Here is a 21,239-nt window from a genome sequence, read left to right on the forward strand (position 1 = left end):
ATCCATCATACTTCCATGCATAATGTGTCTCACACCGTCCCCTCATAAGGTATGATGAACGTGTGTAATGACTGAAAGCTGCAGAACAGCTACTAAATGAACCCTGCTCTGAAATGCTATGCTATCAATGAGCGTTTCCCTCAGCTTTTAAGCAAAACATGGATGAGAAGGGCTCAAAACAAGAAATGTACAATGACAAGACAACTGTTTAATCTCCAGCTGCTGATATGGGTTATATCATATGCTGCGATAGCTTTTTTTTTTTTTTTAAATCTCTGTATCAGTCCGCAAAGATGACAGTGGACCTAGTTTTGGATTGCTCAAAGTACAACCGTCGTTGACTGGATGGTGTTTAAAAAGAGTGGGAGCTGCAGACACAGCAGGTTAATGATTTATTCACAGCTCGTTCTCGGCTCCGCTGTTGTCAGGTTCAAGGGAATCCGATTCTACAGCGGCACAGTGCGCGCTGTGTGTGACGTCAGCACGCGACTGCCGCGTATTCTCACTTCCCTTGACCATGTTTGGGTAATTGCAGTTGTTTTGTTTCCATGGCGACCGGTGTCATATTTCGGGGCCGGTGGATGTTACCGGAAAAAGACGAAGCAGGCGCGAGTGCTGGGCGTAAATAGACGAAACGTTCTCATCACGTGCCCGACGATAATTGATCCAGCAAGTCATTTAACGGAGCCAAAGCCTTTCTCGGAACAGCAAACAGGGCATTTAATGACCGCAGCCTGTTTGGTTTCGGTCTTCCGCGAGCAAATAATGTTTCAAGGCAGCAATAACGCCGCAGTGGATGCACTTAATGTAACCACATTCAGCCCAAACGAGGACATTTGATTCGTTTACGCGTGCCAAAGGAGTGTTTATTGAACGTTTTACAACACAGGCTATCTGCCATGTTTCCACAAGTATATGAGAAGTGCCGTTTGTCTTTTGGTCAGTAGGGGGAGCTGCAGCGCACCAAGCGACTGTGCTTCCCCTGTACGTGCTGTGTGTGCCTGATGTGTCGGTTCCCGGTTATTTTAGAGTGATGATGGATGGACCTGTCAACAGCTCTGATGTTTACTGACTCACTCTCTGTCCACTTATTCCATTCAACGCTTTGTGTCCAGAAGCCTCTCACCTCCACAGCCTGTTTCAGAGTTGGAAAATATCACAGAGCTGCTCACAAGCAACCATCAAGCCACAACCTAAAGGTGTGAGGTGAGCTTGAAGGGGAAGAGGTTTTATTTTTGAGCCCATTGCCTGCTTTTGACTGAAAATTATGAAGTTTTCATGTAAAAACTCACAATGTAGGCTTTTCAAAAGGAATCAAAAGTAAAAGTACGGTATGCATCAGAATGTCCCGTTAGTGTTTTATCACTGTATAATATATTCTTTCAACATGGCTGATGTTTTCTGATATGTAAGCAGCTTTCACATGTTGCAACTTGCCTATAGGGAGCTAATTTGCAACATACTTTGGGTTGTCTAACCTATAAATAAACAGCATAACCATCACAGCCTGTATGAATCTGCAACCATGGCTGCCAGATTAAAAATAGTGCAATAAAAATCCATTACTGTCTGCTAAAATGTACCAGCGGGTGCAATATTTTTATAAAACACATAGCATGAAAACAAAATACAAGCAGCTCATACTTGTACTTTAGTGCAGTATAAGCATTTAGTTACAGTATAGCCATAGAGTCTTGTGTAAATCAGTTTCAATAAATTTTTTTGTATGTGAATCTTAACAAAGTCACTATAGTTGTCATATTCAAAGTAATGAAAGAAGAGATTTTGAAGTATAAAAATTCAAGTGCAGTACATGTGCCTCAACATTCTACTCAAAGGCCTTAGACACCCACATAACTGTTTTCCATTATTTTGTGATTAAAGCTCCTTTCACGACTGTGTGGGTGTGTTGATAGACATGTCGCTCACTCTCCTGATACAGTGGTAGCACCTGTGAACTTTCACCTTTACTGTTATTATTTATTCATGAAGTCTGGTGACCGTACATAATTCCGATCACACCTCTGTCCCACCTCAAGCAGAGGAGAGGTCTAATCAGCCACAGTGTCAGAAAACACTGGGTGTGCTGGGCCCTTAAGTAGAGTACTAACATTTTGGCATTTGGTGTATTCAAGTGCCATGACAGCATGCACAATACCAGGACCCTGAAACTGAAGGAGTTAAATGGAATACTGCCATCTTTCATGTCATTATTCAAGCCCATGCTTTTCCTGCTGTCACATGTTAACATGTCAACATCGCTTGGGGAAATAGTCCATAAGGGTTTTGATTATCTACACTTATCACACAGCATCCACTGACGGCACAACTGTTAGCTTCTCCATTGTTTCCATTCGCCAGTGGTTTTATTTTGTTAGCTTTTTTCTTATAGGTTTGTACAGATTTGTATATATGTGATATGTAGGTTATGTTGTTGTTTATGTCTATGTTTGTTTTTATCTAATATGAGCTGTGCATCGACTAATTAATAAAAAAATAAAACATGGGGAAGTTTGAAGGGCGGCTCCCTGTGTTTGCTACTGTAATGTTGCATGATGAGATTACTCCTAGCAGCACTCTGTAATATGTCTCACTTTGCCTGGTTACAGATCTCTATCTTTCTATTATTTATTGTGCGCTCACTGTTTCCACCTCTGTTATCTCATCCTCATACACCTCCTGACCACTCTGTTTCCTGCTTGCTGTGATATTCCCAAGGAAGTGCTATATTTACAGGGATAAATCAATGTCATACGGGTTTGGGAAGGCTGGGTCCCGTGACATGAGTAACGCTATGCGAGACCAATGTTGTTACAGGGCCAAAGATGGATACGTGCACGAACTCAAACAACACTTCCAGTGACACAGTAGGAAGAAAAACATTGAGTGTTTTTTTGCATGACTATTGTACCATTAAATTAACACTTACAGGTATAAAACTGCAAAGATTTCATTTCTTTGTACAAAAGAATAAGTTTTTTACAGACTTGGATACTACATGATACCATGGATGAACATCAAATGGTGAATCCATGTCTCACAGCAGTAAGAACACTGGGATCTTTTTCTCAAATGGAAACAGGATCAGCGGGGAGGAGGAAGAGGAGTGCTGGCATTAAAGCTGACAGCCTGCGGTTGTGAGACGAAGATGAAGAGGGGCAGGTTTTAAAGTCAGTGCCAGCACACAACTGGTGCACTAAGTGATTGATTTGATTTGTGTGAATGGAGCATCACAGTTCAATCCAATAAGAGGGGCATGTATTTTATGTGCATGTATGTTCATGTTGGATACATGTGTGCTGTCATGTGTCATGTTCAAGTACATGATTGGAAAGGAGAATTTTACAGTACAACTACATATGTTTCAGTTGAGACGCTGATTGGATTCATCATGTGCATGCATGAGAGTAGTGGATGCAAGAATTTGGTGCTCACTCAAGAGACTATGACAAAGTTTCCATGCGCTCCCAAACCGTTGTTGTCAGAAGGGGAATATCATTCTGTAGTAATACACCATTTCCAAATCTGACTCTCAACAATGGAAACACGACGCATGTATCGTACAGTTTTAAATAACCTGACTGAAAACGGTGCATCTGTGCACATTACTAGACGTGTTTTGACGTGATCCACAACTGTCTGAGATTATTTTGAAAGAAGAAAAAAAGGAAGGAAGGAAGGAAATTAAATGGAGCAGTGGTAAAAATAGTTTGCCTAAAGTGTCTGCATTGTGGTGGACAGATGAGTCAGGATTATGTCTGGAGGTGTCTGGTTTGCTGGGTATTTCCCAAAGATGTGCTGTTGGATAATATTATGACAAATGCTTCAACTTAATCTACAGTTTTTCCTCAGGTTGGTCCTTGAAAGAAAATGAGTGAATATGAGAGACTTGTTTGCAGTTTGTGAGTATGATGCTGGTGTTTTAGCACCAAATATAAGTAGAAATACATGTGTGAGCATCTGTCTGAAAAAATTAATAAAGAAAGAGGCAGAAAAAACAGAATGTTTGGTGGTGCAAAAAGTTCGTCTGTAGTTTTTTTTTTAACCTTCTGACGCCCACACAGCAAGAACTCTGCATGACTTTGGCAAAGCTGCAAAACCACAAACTGCACTCCCTCTCCATTCATCACTCGGGCAGCCGTTGGAAAGTGCACCCAAGATTATGTTTTAATGCAAAGACTTCCTGGAAGATTGGAACATACACAAATAAAGATCTTTGTATGTATGTGTTGAGATGTGATTCTGAGCTTTCAAACACTTTATCACCTATAGCCTGATTTTCTAGAACAGCAGTGTTTCTAGTCATATCTGTGTATCCTCTCATGTTCACGGCTTAAGTTGAGAAGAGTTAGAGTTTTGTTTTCATTGAACATCTTAACATGCTTTGAATACTTACTCTGCATATTCAGGTATATTTTTTCAGTGTCATTATCAAGGCTTATTGTTCCTGGCAGGGACAGTTCCCTCTTAAAGGCTTAAAGTGCCAAATGGGCCTGCACCATGTGTGTTCGTGTACTGAGTGACATCTCTGGCTGCTTTCCTGCAGGCACAGAGGAATTCAGCTGAAAGTCTATACGTGCCAAGGGGAAACCTCCAAACTGTTGGAACTGAAGATGTCCAGGACCCTCCTGTTTTAGGAAATCTGTCTGCTTGTTGCTTCAGTTCTGCTTTATTAACCCCAAATGCCCCCCCCAAAAAATTTGTCATCAATGTTCAGAGCAACTGTGACGCACAGTCCCCTGCCGAACTCCCCTCAGATGCGAGACATAAATCACAGCAGAACCAAATTAGAATCTAAAAAAAGGAACAGAGTGGGGTATTTTGGTGAGCCTCTAATAACTCAGCTGCTTGTTCTAGGTGGAAGAGTCGAGATGGCATCGTGTAACACCCAGCTGAGCCTCAGATAATGATAATGATAAGAACCTGAGATGTAATAAACGGTGCACAGGAGAACAGGTTGTTCTTGTTCAAGTTGTTCTTGCTTCATATGATAGTAAAACACATCACTTTATAGCAATTTGAGGATAACAACCACAGTTTTTATATTCAAGGATATTATACTGCAGTTCAGTTGTGACTTTATTATTTCATATAAAACAATCCTTTATTAAGATTTTGGTGTCATTAATAAGGTTATAATGCATCCTACTCATGCACAAATTTAAACATTCAAATAGAAATTGAAGAGCAAGAGTGAAAAGCAATGATAATGCCAAGGGTTATGTTTAGTCCTCTTAAAGTGTAACTACATGTCTTTATAATGTGCTTGAAACCAACACATTACAGTTTTATGAGCAGCCCAGTGGGATGTAGTTACAGGTGTCCACACTAGAGGGAAGCAGCAGGAAGAGGCATTCAGATTCAGTTTTTCTGGAACTTTCTGGAACCTCCATCAGAAACACTTAAGACATGATGTGTTTTAGCTATTATGTGTCATGAATGCAGTCACATCTTTATGAAGGAGAGCTTTAAAGAAAATCAAATTGGATTTCACAGCAGCTAAAGCTACATGTGCGAACACCCTGCAAGATTTACTGCATTACTCAGGCATCAAACGTCCTCTGCCACCTGAAATAATAAGCTTTCAGCTCTGTGAATATATCAGAGAAAAGCAGTGCTGGGCGTCTCGCTCAGTCTTACAGACGTGTGTGTTAAGGCAACACTGGGAATAAATCTGAATGCAGCCTCGAGGGCCAGATGACTTTGGGGTACAGGATGAAAAACATGCAGAATTTAAAGCAATGAAAATATGTCATGACACAAAAAAAGATTTTTCAGCTATATTTTCATTTTTTACCTTTGCTAAAATAATCAAAGCTGCAATCTGTCTTAACATTCAAATTGTAAATAGCCTATCAAACAGGAAGTGATGACTCTTTATTGGAAAATGAGGCTGTGACATGTGGTCGCATAAACATTTACACTCTAAATGTTTGATTTGGAACAACACAGTAGGTGTTAAATGAGTTTATTTCTGTCACTTGTAGGCTGCAACTTTTATGTCAGTTCTTAAAATAGTCATTTGATCTCAGGAACTGTTGTGGGCCATTGGCAAACTCAAGTCCTTATAAGAGCCTTAATGACTAATTTTCTTTTGGGCAGGATGGGAGCCTCAGTCATTTAACATATTAAACATCTTCTGAAAGTAATCAGGCACTAAGCCACATCCTTCCCCTTGCTTAAATAATCACAAGCAGTCCATTCTGAGGGATTTAAATGTAATCTAACTCTAATTAAGACAACAAAGAACAGCACGAGCTGCGGGGTAAAGTGTCCCAGTGTGAATCCTCCATCCCAGAGGTTCCCAACATGGGGGTCGGGACCCCTTAAGAGATCACAAGATAAATCTGCAGACGATTAAAGAGTAAGTGAGAAAGAAAATAATATATTTATGTCGCACAAATTCACCTTGATTTTTTCTGACTTTTCTCTCATTTTAGCTCGTTTCTAGTGAAATACCTGATACCCTGACCTCTCAGACCTCTAAAAATCACTCTCGGGTCAAACTACTAACATCTCACACCCACACTAAGGCCTCAGACTGATTTGTTTAAAGGTTGGGAGCAGTGCCACACTGTAAGTCCTCCAAAGGTATTCAAATTTCTTCCACCTACTGACATTAATGCTTTTATAACTATAGACTTGGCTTTGACCACCACTGCAATACTCTATTATAGTTTCTAAATGAGTTAACCCAATTGGACTGATTTATTTTTGCAGTCTATTACTGGCATGGGCTTAATTCTCTCAGCCCCACCTCTTATCAAATAATAAAACACCTGCAGCTACGACAGAGAGTGTGTGTGAGAGTGTTTATAGCCGTGCCTTTATTTATTGACTCGTTTATGGCTTGAGGCGTGTGTTTTAGCCATGTCTATCTCTCCATGTGTCCCTCGGCTGAAACTTTCCTGTCCTCCGGTCTGTGTATGTGTTTTCTGGTTGCTAGGGGTGGAGCAAACAAACCTCCGTGCGTTCGGCCCTCTTACATTATTTTCATCCCCGCTGACGTATGAGGCAGCAGTTCCGCATTCCGGAGCGCTCGCGGATAAGATCAGTACTTAAACGGGCTGATGCAACGTCTCCAGCTAGTCCTAACACCTACATCCGACTCGTAAGTCCCACACCGTCCACACTCTTACTGCGGATTTTGGACGCACAACAGGTAAGTGTGTGTGCGAACCGTCGAGCTGTGCTGCCATTGTTTTCTCCTCTTTGTTTTTGTGCTTGTAGTTAGCCAAATATTGGTACACGCCAGACATATTTGCGTTTTTTTTGACACTTTTCTCACCACGTTTTAGACATTGAATTTAGTGATACGACTGTTTGTGCGGGGTTTGTTTTCAGTTACTATGAACGTATGATGATGTATTTTCACGTAACTGTTGATTTAAAAAAAATAAAAGAAAAATTTGAGTTCATGTTAATCGTTTAAAAGTTTTCTGTGGGCTTTTACCACAGAAGTCAATTTGTTGCCGCCACAACCTTTAGTTAAGTACGTTGTTGTAACAACTGTTGTAGCAACTGTCGCTACACAGCCACGAACACGTTAGCTAAATTACACACCAGCTCATGTTGGACTGAAGCTACTTTCATCTCGGGAGTCTTAATTTCAGTGTTGCTAAACAGGAGAAGTGTCGGTTAGCCCTGTGAAGACAGTTATGTAACGCTATACACGCCGCACGCGGGGGGTTTTCAGAGTAACTGCTAGCTAAGCTAGTCTGATGCACCAAACTACATAGAGACTGCAAAGTTTTTGTAAATGCAGCTCACACAAGCATGTGAATTAAACTTTGATACTGCTGTACACTCATGCCATGTGTCTAGACTGTTGTAACATTAGAATCGGCTAGCTCCACAACTCCCAAACTACTTTCAGTGCTCCTACTTAAGAGTCACACACTTTGCATGCAGCTGCAGGGTAGATAAGCTAAGAATACCAGATTTGCAAACTGACTCTAAGATAACAGTGTTTCTCTGTTTGTAAGCATGGAGAAATTATAATTAGGACTGCAACTGTTATTTATTTTATTTTTTTTTTATCAATGAATGTATCTACCACCTAATTGTGTAGTATATAAACTCACATCCGCTCACCACAATTTTCCAGAGCCCAAGGTGATGTATTCAAATAGTGTGTTTTGACAGATCAACCTCAAATATATTCAGTTTATAAAGACAAACAGAAAATCATCACATTTGAGAAACAGAAACCAGATAATGTTCACTTCAACTCACTTGAACAATTAATCAGTTTATCAAAATTGTGTTTGGTTAATTTTATGTTGATCAATCAGTCAACTTGTCTTCTGAGCTCTCATAACAATACCAGTACTTTTACTATGAATAGTGATAAATGTCTTATTGCCTTTCTACAGCGTCCAAACACGGTTGCATCATTGACAGAAGAGGACTGACAAGTTTTCTCTGAGTAGGTATTGTGTTTTTTAAAAGTGGAGATGCAACAATTAATTCATTAGTTGTTAACTATTAGATTAATCATTGACTATTTTGATAATCAATTAATCAGTTTCAGTAATTAAAAAAAGTGTAAATTCTCTAATTTCAGCTTCTTAAATGTGAATATTTTCTGGTGTCCTTACTTCTCTATGACAGTAAACTGAGTATCTTTGGGTTATGGTCAAAACAAGACATTAGAGGATGTTAACTTTGGCTTTGGGAAACACTGATTCATCATTTTCTGACATTTCACAGACCAAACAACCAATCAAGTCATCAAGAAAATAACTGACAGATTAATCAACAATGACCGTCATTGTTAGCTGCAGCCCTTTTTAAAAATGTTTTCGATGGAATTAATCAGGAGATGATCAAGATGCTCTCTTGAGTATCACCTTCTGCTGCACTAAAAAAAAAACTTCTTGGCAAAGCTGCTTCACCTTGAAACATAAGTGATGTAAATGAAGTGTGAAGTGCATTTGGCAGCATGTGAGTACAGCCAGGAATGTGTGCTCAGATTGGCTCATATTTGCAATCTTTGCTTTGGCCCATCATAGTGGACATGCCTTGTATGTTTAACTCTCTGTGTGCGTGTAGGCCTCACATGTGAATTGCATGTTAACCACACTCCAGTATTACACTTCCCCTTGATCACCACCGCAGCAATTCTTTGTTTTCCCTGTGCTGTTGTGATGGGCTAGTAAATATCAATCTCTTGTCCACATCAGGGTCTTTGACAAGATTTACACTTTACTGTGTAACAGTAACTCTATCCAGACCAGAGGTAGCTTTGGTTCTCTGCCCCTGTTGGCCTGAAGGTTAAAGTGCAATGATGGAATGGATAATATGATGGATAGGGGTGGATCGTGTGCATGTGTGTCAGTTTATGGCGTGCAAGTTCATAGGTTCAGTGTTTTCCTATATGGTGAACGTGCGCCCCTCAGCTGGTGCAGTGTTAGCTCGTACAGTACATGCCATGGAGGGGAAACTATCTGTGCGTTCTGTCTATATGTGTTTCCTTTTCCTTTGTGTCTTTATCTGTGTTTGCATGTGTCTAAGTGAAAGAGCGTGTGTTGCAGAGGGTTTAAATGCCCCAGCGCCTGCCCGGGCACATCCGTAGGATGGTTTCTGCATAAATGGAACGCTGCAGTGGATTAATGGGGAAGGGCTGGCGAGCCGACAAGCAGCGCAGGGCCGACAGGGCTGAGAGGCTGGACGTGGGCGCACAGGGTTTATTTTAAGTAGAAATGCCTTCCAGTGCGTCTCTGGAGAGCTGGAATTGCCAAGCTGCACCCCAGTACACTGAATAGACAGCAGACGCATTGCAGGCGAGCGAGCCAACTATGCAACAGCCAGGCTCAATGATACTAATACTAATGCTGGGGGAGCAGCTATTCACTGCCGTACGTATCACATTATCAGTATCACATTGTAGTCCACATAAGCCTTTCCACATGGTTTGTAAAAACAGAGTGTCAGGACAGACTAGACGTACTCTGTGGAAGCAAACACCCAAATGTCCAAAGGTGTAACCAAGAGAAGAGACATTAAGTCCAGTGTTTTTTTGTTTTTTCTAGAAAGAGCACAGTAAAAGCTCCTTTTTAAAAGGCCTTCACATAGTTATGATTTCCAGATTTCCTGAATTTCTTCTGGACTGGAAGGCAGGTTTCACTGTGTGTGCACAAAAAAGAGTCTTGTCACTTAACGTCTATCTAAACATTGACCTTTAGCCCGCAGACTTCAAGAGCAACAAAAGGATTGAACACGTAGTGCAGTGTAGACACTGGGGCTTGTTTAATCAGAGCAAGCGTCTGCTTGACGTGGGGCAGATGAGGAAATATCAGAGGACAAAGTATGAAACGGCATTAAAGTGACAACCACACATTACACAATGATGGTGATTGCTTCAACAGGCAGCATTAAATCTGATTTTCTGGACTTGGTTGGCCAATGTCTTATTGTCAGGGATTGCACATGCCTTGGATTTGTCATTGACGTGAACTCCATACATTTGAAATGGATTTTGTCCGCATTTTGTATTTTGATTCATTTAATCCATGTCTGAGCCAAGCCAAAGCCCCAGTGCCATGCAAAGTCTAATCCTGACTTACAATGTGGGGAAAAAATAGTAACATTATAATAATTCAACCACGACCACCCAGACGCAGAATATAGATATGTGACTGTTTGAATGGCATGAAGCGGGCCAAGCAGGAATCCAGCCAATGATCACATTGTAATGTTTGAATGAAGGCAGCCACAGTGCTCATGCTTTGTGCATATCTGCAGGTGCTTTGTATTTCAATTTGCTTGGAAAAGACTTCACTCTTAGGCTGAATTCTACAATAAAATGCAACAGTGAAACTTCCTGCTCTCTTGTGTAATTTCACTGTGAACAAAAGATAACCTATGTGTGCCCTGTACACCAGCTTACTCACTGCTGACACATCCAGACTGTAATTGTGAGGGGAAATTAAGATTGCTCATTACTGCTACAGCTCAGGGTCTCATCATCATCGACAATGTTGTGAGGGTAAATGTTCATAATTGGTCTGAATTGCTTTGGGAAGGTTTAGCCATCTTCACAAGAGGAATTTTGAAAGGTTTCTACTATCTGTGGCAGATGAAATGAAAAGAGATCATATTTTCTGTTGCGATAATCGCTTTCACTCCACATGCTATCACCCTTGAATTAAATGGCCAGAGGTGACCGCAGCATGATCAGAACAACAGCCATTATCACGGCGTCTCTTCCCTCCTCGTGCCTGCGTCTTGTCCCTCCAATGAAAATATAATGAGGGGTTAGAGGAATGTTGATACTGTATATTTGGACTGTCCTGTCCTCGAGGAAAGTTGGTGCCAAATTCCCTGCTTTCCTCAGAGGATTGCGAAAGACTGTAACTCAACACACAGCCTGACTGAGTGCAGACGGTAATGATGATCGCTGAGACCTTGGCCAGAGAGTGAGAGAGCGTGCTTTGGCCCGAGCCTTTGCGCTCATTGCTCATTTTCAGCGCTCGTGTAGTGTTAAAGCTGTAGAAGCTGTTTGCAAGAGTTTTGCAAGATGCTAGTGTGTGGGCCTTGCAATGCCTTATTAGTCCAGAATTAGGCTTTAATAAAGTATGCTGACAGAAAGTGGTCAAATAGCATTTTGGAAAGTGGTCACATCTTTCCCGTTATGCCACAATCCAGTGATTTAAAGTTGAGTTGTCTGGCAGCACAAAAATCTAACTTTGTGTTTTGGGCAAAGATAAATCAGCGAGCAAAGACTTTTGATTCTTGCTTTCAGTCTTCAAAATGATTGCGCTGGTAGAGGTGAGCTGTTAGTGGGCTCCTTTTTAAAAAGTAATAGTATGTGAAGGTAATGAGTCGCCTTTGAAAAGTCCCTGTAACCCCCCCTCACCATCTCTATAGGGGATGAGGATAATAGGGCCTCCAGTCGTGCCGCTGGCAATTGGTAAGGGGCTGAATTCCTCAGCACTGCTAATTGCTCTCAGGAATGACTCAGGAAACGGACACATTGGGTCGAGCTGAAGACAGTATGCGAGCAAAGAAACCAGCAGATTCTAAATATATATAGGACATGCTGACTGGCTGCACGCTCACATATAGGAACCCTCACATGCACACTCTGACACAGTCATCTCACACACACCTCCAGCTATCTATGGCTCACATGCATTTAGGTTAGTTTTGGGCCAGAGCCAAAACCTGCCTTGGGTACGGTCCTATATTTCATAACTAATACATGACATTTCCACTCCCCGCCCTTGGCTTCAGCTCGTCTCCTCTCAGTTCGCTCTGAGAGGCAGCGGTGCTTCGGCTGTGTAGGTGTCTTTGTTTTAGGCTAGTGTGGCCTAAAAGCTGTGGCACTGGCTTTTCTGCTCAACTGCAGAAGCACAGCGACGGTGTTGCATCATCAAACACTGACCACTAATCCTCGACTGCAGGCTGCTGCTGCTGACAGAAAAAAGAGAGAAAAATACCCTTCTTTTGAAAAATGTAAAAATCACTTTGACTCATGCTTTTTGAGTGTAATCACGCCACGCGAGACACGCATCGGCAAACTTTCCCTGTGTTGTACAGATGAGACATCTTAAGGGTTTCATGTCTGGAGGCTTGGCGCGCTGGTGAATTTGCAAGGGGGATTTTAACACACTTGTGTGGCAGATTGAAAGAGGAGGAACAGATTAAACATAAACTTTCTACTCAACTTAAAAGTCATGTTTGACTCCAAAACGAGCCACGTCAAGAGCGTGCTATGTGTCTGAGTTTACAGCGGTACAATAAATTGTCTGGTATGGTGTGTAACTCACTTTTATGACTCATAATTGAAAGGCATCTCGCCTCAGACATCAGTTCACCTTTGTTTTGGAGGCCGCTGGCAAAACTACCTCAGTGGGTTTTTGATTTGTGCGTTCTGATGTCATGCAGACAAATGGTGAAGTTTATGTGCATTTATATACTGAATGTGTTTTCCCAAGTGTGTGTGTGTGTGGCGAGGTCTGGCCTCAGCTGCATGCTTCAACAAGCCATAGCAAGGAACGGGGGCTTTCCTTGCAATACATCTGACTGAGCAGGATTGCATTACAATGTATTTCATGTGAACCAGAGTAATAGACATAAAATATGGTTATTCCTGAATTGACTTATTTTTTTAGAGTCAATTTCAGTTGAAAAATCGTGTGTGTCCAGGACGGAGCCTAATCTGAGTCTGTATACCGGTCCTGAGTGTCTGGCCAACTTGGATATCGGACTCCATTTTGGCTCTGAAAGCGATTTGCTCAGTCATTCCTAATGGGCGCTTCAGTTCCTGTGGCTGTTCTCTCAGCCCAGAGGTTAGTTTGGATTGCATCTTTTGAATTCCAGCACAGTTATTGGTCACCGATGAGCAATGTAAGAAAAAACATGGCATGGTCTGTAGTCACATGTCGGGGGTTTTCTGCTCATGTTTGTGTGATTTCTGTGTGGCTTCTAGTAAGAGGTGCAGATGCAGGGAGTCTAATAGTCTACGCGATTGCATAATCTCAAATGTGCTGTTTTTGTAAGCTCACAGAGGTTACTGCCCTATCAAAGACTTTATAGTAAACGCAGTGGTTCAGTCACTTCAGCCCAACAATTTGTACTATTGTCTGGCTATTTTAAAAGAGCTCTCCCACTCATTCACCCCCTGGATTTGCTGCCATATGGTTTGCCTTGTTCTGACACAGCCTGTCTGCAGAAAGAGAAGGCCTTGGCACCTTCCATTCCTCCACCCCTCCCGGGAGTTTGAGAGAGAGGGAATTTTGTCTGAGAGAGATTTTTACCAGGGCTGTCTTGTTCTTTTCCTCTCCAGCAAAAACAACAGGCTGCTGCCAAGTGCAGTGTAAATGGGAGTATACATACAGTGGGGGAGAGGGGGGGAGAAAGAGGGAGGAAGGGAGGGGGCAGCCGGGATTTAAATAATAAAATGCCTCATTGGACACTGGCTCCACACACCAGCTTGTCCTCTGAGCGAATAAATCATGCAGACTGAACGTGGTAAAGAACAGGTCAGAAGAAGTGTGAAGATTAGATGACAGTCAATGCACCATGTTTTAGGCCAATAGTACTGCAGATTTACACGCTGCCCGTAGTAATCTCCTATAATGTAGACAAGACATTGTTGGATGAAGTATTCAGTTCCTTTACTTAAGTAAAAGTACTAATACCAGACTGTGAAAATACTCCACTACAAGTAAAAGTCTTGCAATCAAAGCCTTACAGAAGTAAAAGTATGTAAGTATAATAAGTAAAATGTACTAAATGTGTGTAGAGTAAAAGTACTCATTGTGCAGTAAAATGCTCCCTGTCAGTGTTTTTCTGTTATATATATTTTTACATTAATATTACTGCTGTAGTTGGGTAGTTTAATCTACGAAAATGCATCAAATTGTTTACAATCATCATGTTTGTAGTGTCACTGTCCCGCGAGAACCACGTAACCCAGAAAAACAGCTCTTTTTCAGCCTCGTGGCGATGCATTTCACAACTAATCCAACAGGGTTTTTGAACAGTTTATTTAACTTAACAAGGAGGAGAAATTTCTTAATCCATAAAGGAACTCTTAATCCTTCAGTTTATCAGATAAATTCAGAATAAACACGTTTGGAAATACGTGATTTTCACTGGACGGGAAGGGTATTAAAAACTGTAATCTGAAAAGTAACTAGTAACTGAAGCTGTCAGACAAATGTAGTGGAGTAAAGAAATGTGATATTTCCCTGAGGGAAATATTGGATTACAGGGATATGGTTCTAATAAGTACAGTACTTGGGTAAATGTAGTTCGTTACATTCCACCACTGAGACGAGACAGTAGAAAAATCCATTTAAACGCTTTAAATGGATTTTTTTTTTTGCGTGACAGATTTATCTCAGAGTCTAATTCATTTAACAGAGAAGTGACTCTGTGCACTTCAGAATTGATTTCCTCCCGCTAAAAGTGAGTAACGTTGATTTTCCACCATGCTCGACAGTAAACTCCAGTCCAACTGTAAAAACAGTGTGAGACCAGCCCATAAGCAGGGTGGAGTACATTAGAATAGAGTTACATAACCTTGTTTTTTTTCATTACCTCCTCTATGGCTTTTGTAATAGGGCAAGTCTTTCAGCCCTGCAAAAAAAAAAGGAGCTAAGAAAGAAAAACTTGGTTTAACTTACAATACCGTCAGCCTGTCAGCGAGTCACCCACCAGCAAAGTCAGCTGTTTCCGCAGTGCCTCACAATACACGTCTTTGTTGGTTCCACATGAGAGGGGCTTTGTTCGGTTCGTGCCCGACCTGGAGAGGTTCAGCTTCGGCCGAATACTCAGGAGGCAAATGTGAATTAAGCTATTAATGTAGGAGTCACACTGATATCATCAGTCTTTTTAAAAGTCCTCGCTTTGGGTTTGGCTGGTAATCCTAGCTGACACTGTCAGTGTGCCAAAGCTATTGCAGTATCAGTTGTTCAGTTGTATCAGCCACACGGTGGTTTTGTCAGGAATAAATCTGATCCATGCAGTGACTCAGTTTCTTTTCGGTGGCAGCTGAATGTTTCCCCTCTATCACCCATCTACCTACTTAGCATTTTGCATTTGAATATTTCTTTTTCTACACAAACCGAACAGTGAGAGGAACCATTTCTCGTCAGACTTTTCTGAAATTCACTGCTTTCACTTCGCCTCTCCTCAGAGATTGCAGGGATGGGCAGGGTACCGTCGGCTCATGTTACACTGTTCCCATCTGCAACATTTGTTTTTTATTTGGCCATCAGAAGTTTTCCAGCTCTCGGTCTTACAGTAATTAGAGCGACGTCTTAATTCACCAGCCACTTCCTTCAGGCCTGCACAAGTTCTCCTTTTTCTCCTCTCTGTCCCTCATTCCTCCCTGATTACATTAAAAAGTGCTGCGGTCGACCCCTCTCAACTACCTCATATTGTTGAAAGAGGGTGGCCGAGGAAGGCACGAGTGTTACCCGCTCTGTTCTGACGTGAATGCTTTTGATATCCTTTGAATCCTCTTTACGCAAAACCAAACCAACGTTCGAGACGAAAACCACTCGATAAATTATGAGAAGCGTAAGTGTAAAAGATAGCCCTCCGTTTGTTTCATGGCTTCCCCGTGCATGTGAAACTACAGAGATGAGTGTTTAGCTGCTGACAGTGTGAAGTTTGCTTTTTCACCAGCCGCTGACTAAGAAGATAACACAGCTGTCAAAGCTGTCAACGTTTGAATGCATTCTTGGAAACAGCAACCCGTATTTATAAAGATGTTTGATGACAAGCACACAGGACGGCCCATTAATCTTATTGTGGAAGAAATGCCGATACTGTAAGATCATAATAAAGATAAAATGTACTGTCAGAGGGCTGTAGCATGATAATGGAAGAAGGGTATGAATGTATGGCTCACACTACTACCAGAGACTAGAAGAATGAAGAGCAAGTCTGGACAAAAACCCCCCCAAAAAACCCCAAAACAACAAAAAACTATTGATGTATTTATATAAGTGCAAATGTATGGTACCAGGTTGTTTTTTAACGTGACCCTTTGCTTTCCACCATAGGTATAAAAGAGCAGCATTTTGCTTCACAGCGATCATTTCAGGCTTGGTTCTCTCATCCTAATCGTTCCTTCTCTTCCTCTTTTCTCTCTCCCTAAAGCGGCGGTGGTGGCCGGGTCGGACATGATGCCGGGACAGATACCTGACCCTTCGCTGGCGGCGGGCTCCCTGCCCAGCCTGGGCCCGCTGGCGGGCATCTCGGCCACCACGCTCACTGATCAACTCAAGCTGGCGGACTTCCGTCAGCTGGGCACCATGCTGTCCCCGCTGCATTTCCTGGGGAGGCTGGGGAAGAGGCCGCTGGCCATCAAGACGGAGGTGGGTAGGAAGAGAGAGAAGAGGAAGTAGTGCAGAAGCGGAGTGTGTGAAAGATGTATGTCAAGTCAGAGGGTAGGAGGACAAAGGAGGAAATGAGATTCAGGATTCAAAGCCCTCTATCAAGGCAGGTTTTATCATTTTCTTAAAACAGGACATCAGTCTCTAGCTGATGTTTGTCAGTAAAGAACCAAAAGGCTGATTTTAGTGTCACATGCATTCACAGTCTGAAGGGTTGTAAAGAATAAGAAAGATCTTCAATGCTCAGAAATAATGTTTTCACACTGAATTTAATGTCAATGTTCTCACAGACTTGTTGTATATAACATATTACTGTATCTCTGTATATTGGCAATTTGTCAAAAACTCAAACTTAAGTCAAACTTAGAATCAAAGAGCCACTGCAGCACCACGAGTGTGTGACACATGCCAGCAAAACACCAGTGTCTGTGTAAAGTTTCTTAAAAAATAAAGCAAGCCAACAAAAGGCCAAGAAATCGTGCATGCCTCAGACCTGTACCTGCCTTCCTACCTACGTAACCTCAGGTGCCCACAGTGTTGCCCAATTCACAGACAAACAAAACAAAATACTAGTTATGCAAAAACTAAATCTAGGAAGAGGTCAGGAATAATTAAACTACACAAACAACTAGCAAAAAAGTAGCAAAATCTAATCTAAATAATGCAAACATCTAGAAAAGTCAATAAACAATATGGCTTACCATTAAATACCAACAGCAAATAAAAAGCTGTCAGTAGCTGTAGATGCATTGGTTTGAGCTGATTATGGGTGTCTGCATACTTTATTTTAGGATTAAACAATGGAATACTTTTGCAAGTAAATAAGAAGATTAAAGTGATAATTTACATGCGCACAGTGTGTGGCCGTGATAAGCCAATTCACTCTGTAAGTGGAATTTTTCCCCCTCTAGTGCTTAAAACAAGAATCACTATAGAGGTTGCACAACAGTTATTTTCCACCTAGGTGATCACTACTATTGGTTGAAGGTTTATGTAATTTAGAAAGGAATTATGAGATTTCATTTGTATAAAATACAATCATTTAATGCCTGTTTCTCATAGTAACGGTACATTGTGTTTGCAGATGGATGAAGATGAGGAAAGGAGGAAAAGGAGACGAGAGAAAAACAAGGTAGCAGCAGCGCGATGCCGAAACAAAAAGAAGGAACGGACTGACTTCCTTCAAAGGGTGAGTTCATGACACAGCACTGCATACTGATGAGCAGAAGCAGAGCAGCTCAGGGTGGTAGCCAAGAATAACCTGACTTCAGTTAACCCGAACAGCTGGTTCACGTTCAAGCCATTCAGGCCAAATCAGAGCTAATGCCATCGGGCTAACACAAGCCTCAGTGTAACTGTACAACTTAAAAGTCAGGGGTCTCACATCGTCTTTCAGAAGTGACAAAAGCAGACAGGTTTAAGATGAATACCTCTGAAGTGCTCTGGTCAATGTATTTGTCCAGTAGGATCTAATAATTCATCCTCTCTGTCCAGGAATCGGAGCGCCTGGAGATGGTGAACTCAGAGCTGAAGGCCCAGATCGAGGAGCTCCGCCTGGAGAGGCAGCAGCTAATGGTGATGCTCAATCTCCACCGGCCCACCTGCATCGTGAGGACCGACAGCGTCAAAACACCAGAGAGCGAGGCTAACCCCCTGCTGGAGCAGCTGTCCGCCGACGCCAAGTGAAAGCAGGAAAGCAGGGACGCGGGGTCCCTGAAGCCCAGACTAGCATCACCAGCCATGGCAGCCATTTAAATGAAAACATAACTGGCAATACATTTCGAAACAAGCACTTGAGCTCCAAGCTGAAGACTTTTGGAGACTCTGCCCAAAGACCTGAGGTTGTACGGCTTCCTTAGTACTGCTACATGAGCTGGCTCTGTCCATTGGAAGACTGGAAATACCCAGTTTCATCTCTGCATTAAGTGTTGTTGTTGACACCCACTGTGCCTAGTTGTTACTTCAACCATCTCTACAGAAAGGGACCAATGGAAACCGTAGAGTACAACTGGAATCGACGCTGAGGAAACACACTAATATCAATATGGTGCTCTGTTACAAAAGCCCTGAGTAGATTGTGTGGCATTGTTTCGATGCAGAGGCCCACAAAGGCTTAATGTTCTGCAGTTTTCCTATGTATTCTAGCCGCAATATACAGGTGTAGAGTTTTTAGTATACAATACTCAATACAAGTACACCAGACGGAGTAGAGAGGTTTTTTTTTTTGTTTTTTTTTTTTAAATTTTGATTTCTATACCCTGCCTCGACGATGGCAGTTAACCGGTTGATCCGATTTGTGGTGACGCTGGCGTCATGAAAAGCACATATACACAAATGTTTACACCCTTGTTTTTTGGACTTGTTGTCTGTCCATTATTGTACTTGTTTTATACTGCTTTGTATTCATAAACATATATGAAATGCTTGTTAATCACTTGATGTGATTCGTCTTTTCAATCTTTCCAGTCTGTGTGTGTCATGTTGCGCTGTCAAACAGCTGTGAAAACAAGCAGAAATCTTTTCAGCTGAGCAGTATTTTAATGTCTGTTCTGGACCTGTATCTGCTATGTATGACTCTGGTACCCTGAATAGATTAAATTTTATTTTCTAACTACAAGAAAGAGCATGGCTTGTTCTTTTGTCGTTCTCCATCAGACGTGCATATTCCTCACGTTGTTGTCAGTGAAATGACTCTCAGTCCTTGTGTCTGTTCCTCCCTGTTGTGGCACTAGAACTGTGAGGTGATGGAAGTTGTGCAATCATGTTTTGGCGACCTCTTTGGCACGCGCTCTCACACATTGCCTAAATCAGGCCTTTCATTTGCCAAACTCAGAAAAGGTCATTCATGCTCGATTACTGCAGCTCCCTTTGTCCAGGGCTCAGCCAAAGAAACATCCCCCATCTGCTGACAGTGTTATAACAAATTTGACAACTTATTACTCCAGCTCCTGTTGCCCTTCACAGGTTGCAAATTTATCCTGACATTTAAGTATGTTCCCAGTCAGTAATTGTTGTAATAATAATAATAATTGAATTATTATTTGGCTTTCTTTAACCCCCTTGTGTTTCTTAATGGGTGCCTTAATGAACACTTTGCACCACAGTTTCTTATAGTTCTTATTGTAATTACAAGACTTGTCAAAGTGCTGCTGGAGGAGGAACAACAGAACTTCTCCGTCACTACACTGATATTTTATTTTGGACAGCAAGTAAAGGTCATTGATTCAAGTTGAGCTAAAAAAAAAAACTACATTCAAACATCCACCTGACGGTATACAGTCATGTCTAAACGTACAGAATCGAATCTACCGTGTTGAACGTTCGGTTCAGACTCAGACTGCGGTCAACAGCTCCATCTAGCGGACATTTTAATGAACTGCAAAACTTGCGGTAGACCCAGTAAGTCGATATAACTTAATACGCAGATGTGATAACTAAGTACTGAGCGATGTGTGTTGAGCTAATGTAAAACAAAATAGTAATTCATAATATCTCGATATTTTTCGTTTTATTTTCTCTTCTCGTCATTATTGTTTTCGGGCCTCCATCAACCGGAGTTTTCCTCCTGAGATTAAAACTTCTTTAACACTTTTTTGTGTTTTTGTTTACACTACAGAAAGTGACAGAAGTTGCTCAGGTAGGCTTCAGTTTTCTCTACTTTGAATAGTAAACAACGTTTTACATGACACGATAAACAGAAGAATGAGTTCATCCAAAATAGTTTTATCTTACTCCAGTTTAAAGGTTTCATCCTTACAGACGTTGCTCTGCTCTAACGGTCGCTTCATGAAATAAATAAATAAAACTATGCTGACGCTATTTAAACATGAACGAATTAGCCTTAATGCTAACTATGCCTTCACTGGGGCTTCAACAAACTCCTTAATTAGCTGTTAGCTTTTACTGTTAACTGGCTAGCTGAACCTTTTAACTGGGTGTGAATTGAGCTAACATAGCTAACTGTCAAGAAAAGCTCTCAGAAGTACAAATCAAGCATTAAACTTTTTACTAAGCTAAGTACAAAAGTATGGCATCAAATATTCAAAGTTCCAAAAGTAAAAGTACTCATGCAAGACTTTTATTATTGCATTATAATTATGGAGGTATTGCTGTGTACACCACTGTAATGCAGAAACTGGTAAAGGTTGGGGTCATTTTAGTTACTTTATCTTCTTTATCAATGCAGTTTAATCTTTTTTAGTTTTACACTACAATTTATTTCTTGATTACATTTTATGTAAATCTTAATCTGAGTAAATGTACTTTGTTATTTTCCACCACTGGAGTGTCTGTCCCATGTCAACTCATGATTACTGCTACAGAAAACTCTGAGTGACAGCTGAACTCACCTGTTCGTGCAGGTGTAGCGCAGGTCCAGGTATG

The 21,239-nt window shown here is 41.4% G+C and overlaps 1 protein-coding gene across 2 annotated transcripts; it reads left to right on the forward strand.

Moving 5' to 3' along the window:
- Positions 1-7,024: 7,024 nt before the first annotated feature.
- jdp2b (Jun dimerization protein 2b) lies at positions 7,025-19,471 on the forward strand. 2 transcript variants are annotated; one of them, XM_070988054.1, is made up of 5 exons: positions 7,028-7,162; positions 8,376-8,428; positions 16,621-16,838; positions 17,941-18,045; positions 18,351-19,471. In XM_070988054.1, exons 3-5 carry the CDS (start codon positions 16,644-16,646, stop codon positions 18,540-18,542), a joined length of 492 nt encoding a protein of 163 aa, XP_070844155.1. In that variant the 5' UTR covers positions 7,028-7,162; positions 8,376-8,428; positions 16,621-16,643; the 3' UTR covers positions 18,543-19,471. The 2 variants fall into 2 exon arrangements, with proteins under 2 accessions (XP_070844154.1, XP_070844155.1); XM_070988053.1 differs by lacking the exon at positions 8,376-8,428 and having other exon boundaries at positions 7,025-7,162.
- The last annotated feature ends 1,768 nt before the right edge of the window (positions 19,472-21,239 follow it).

The sequence above is a fragment of the Chaetodon trifascialis genome, chromosome 19, assembly GCF_039877785.1.
Source record: "Chaetodon trifascialis isolate fChaTrf1 chromosome 19, fChaTrf1.hap1, whole genome shotgun sequence".
NCBI lineage: Eukaryota > Metazoa > Chordata > Actinopteri > Chaetodontiformes > Chaetodontidae > Chaetodon > Chaetodon trifascialis.

Coding starts and splice junctions, on each gene's coding strand:
- jdp2b (XM_070988053.1), top strand. CDS start 16,644: ATGATGCCGGGACAGATACCTGACCCTTCGCTGGCGGCGGGCTCCCTG. Junction 16,839..17,940: donor CGCTGGCCATCAAGACGGAG/GTGGGTAGGAAG, acceptor TTGTGTTTGCAG/ATGGATGAAGATGAGGAAAG. Junction 18,046..18,350: donor GGACTGACTTCCTTCAAAGG/GTGAGTTCATGA, acceptor CTCTCTGTCCAG/GAATCGGAGCGCCTGGAGAT.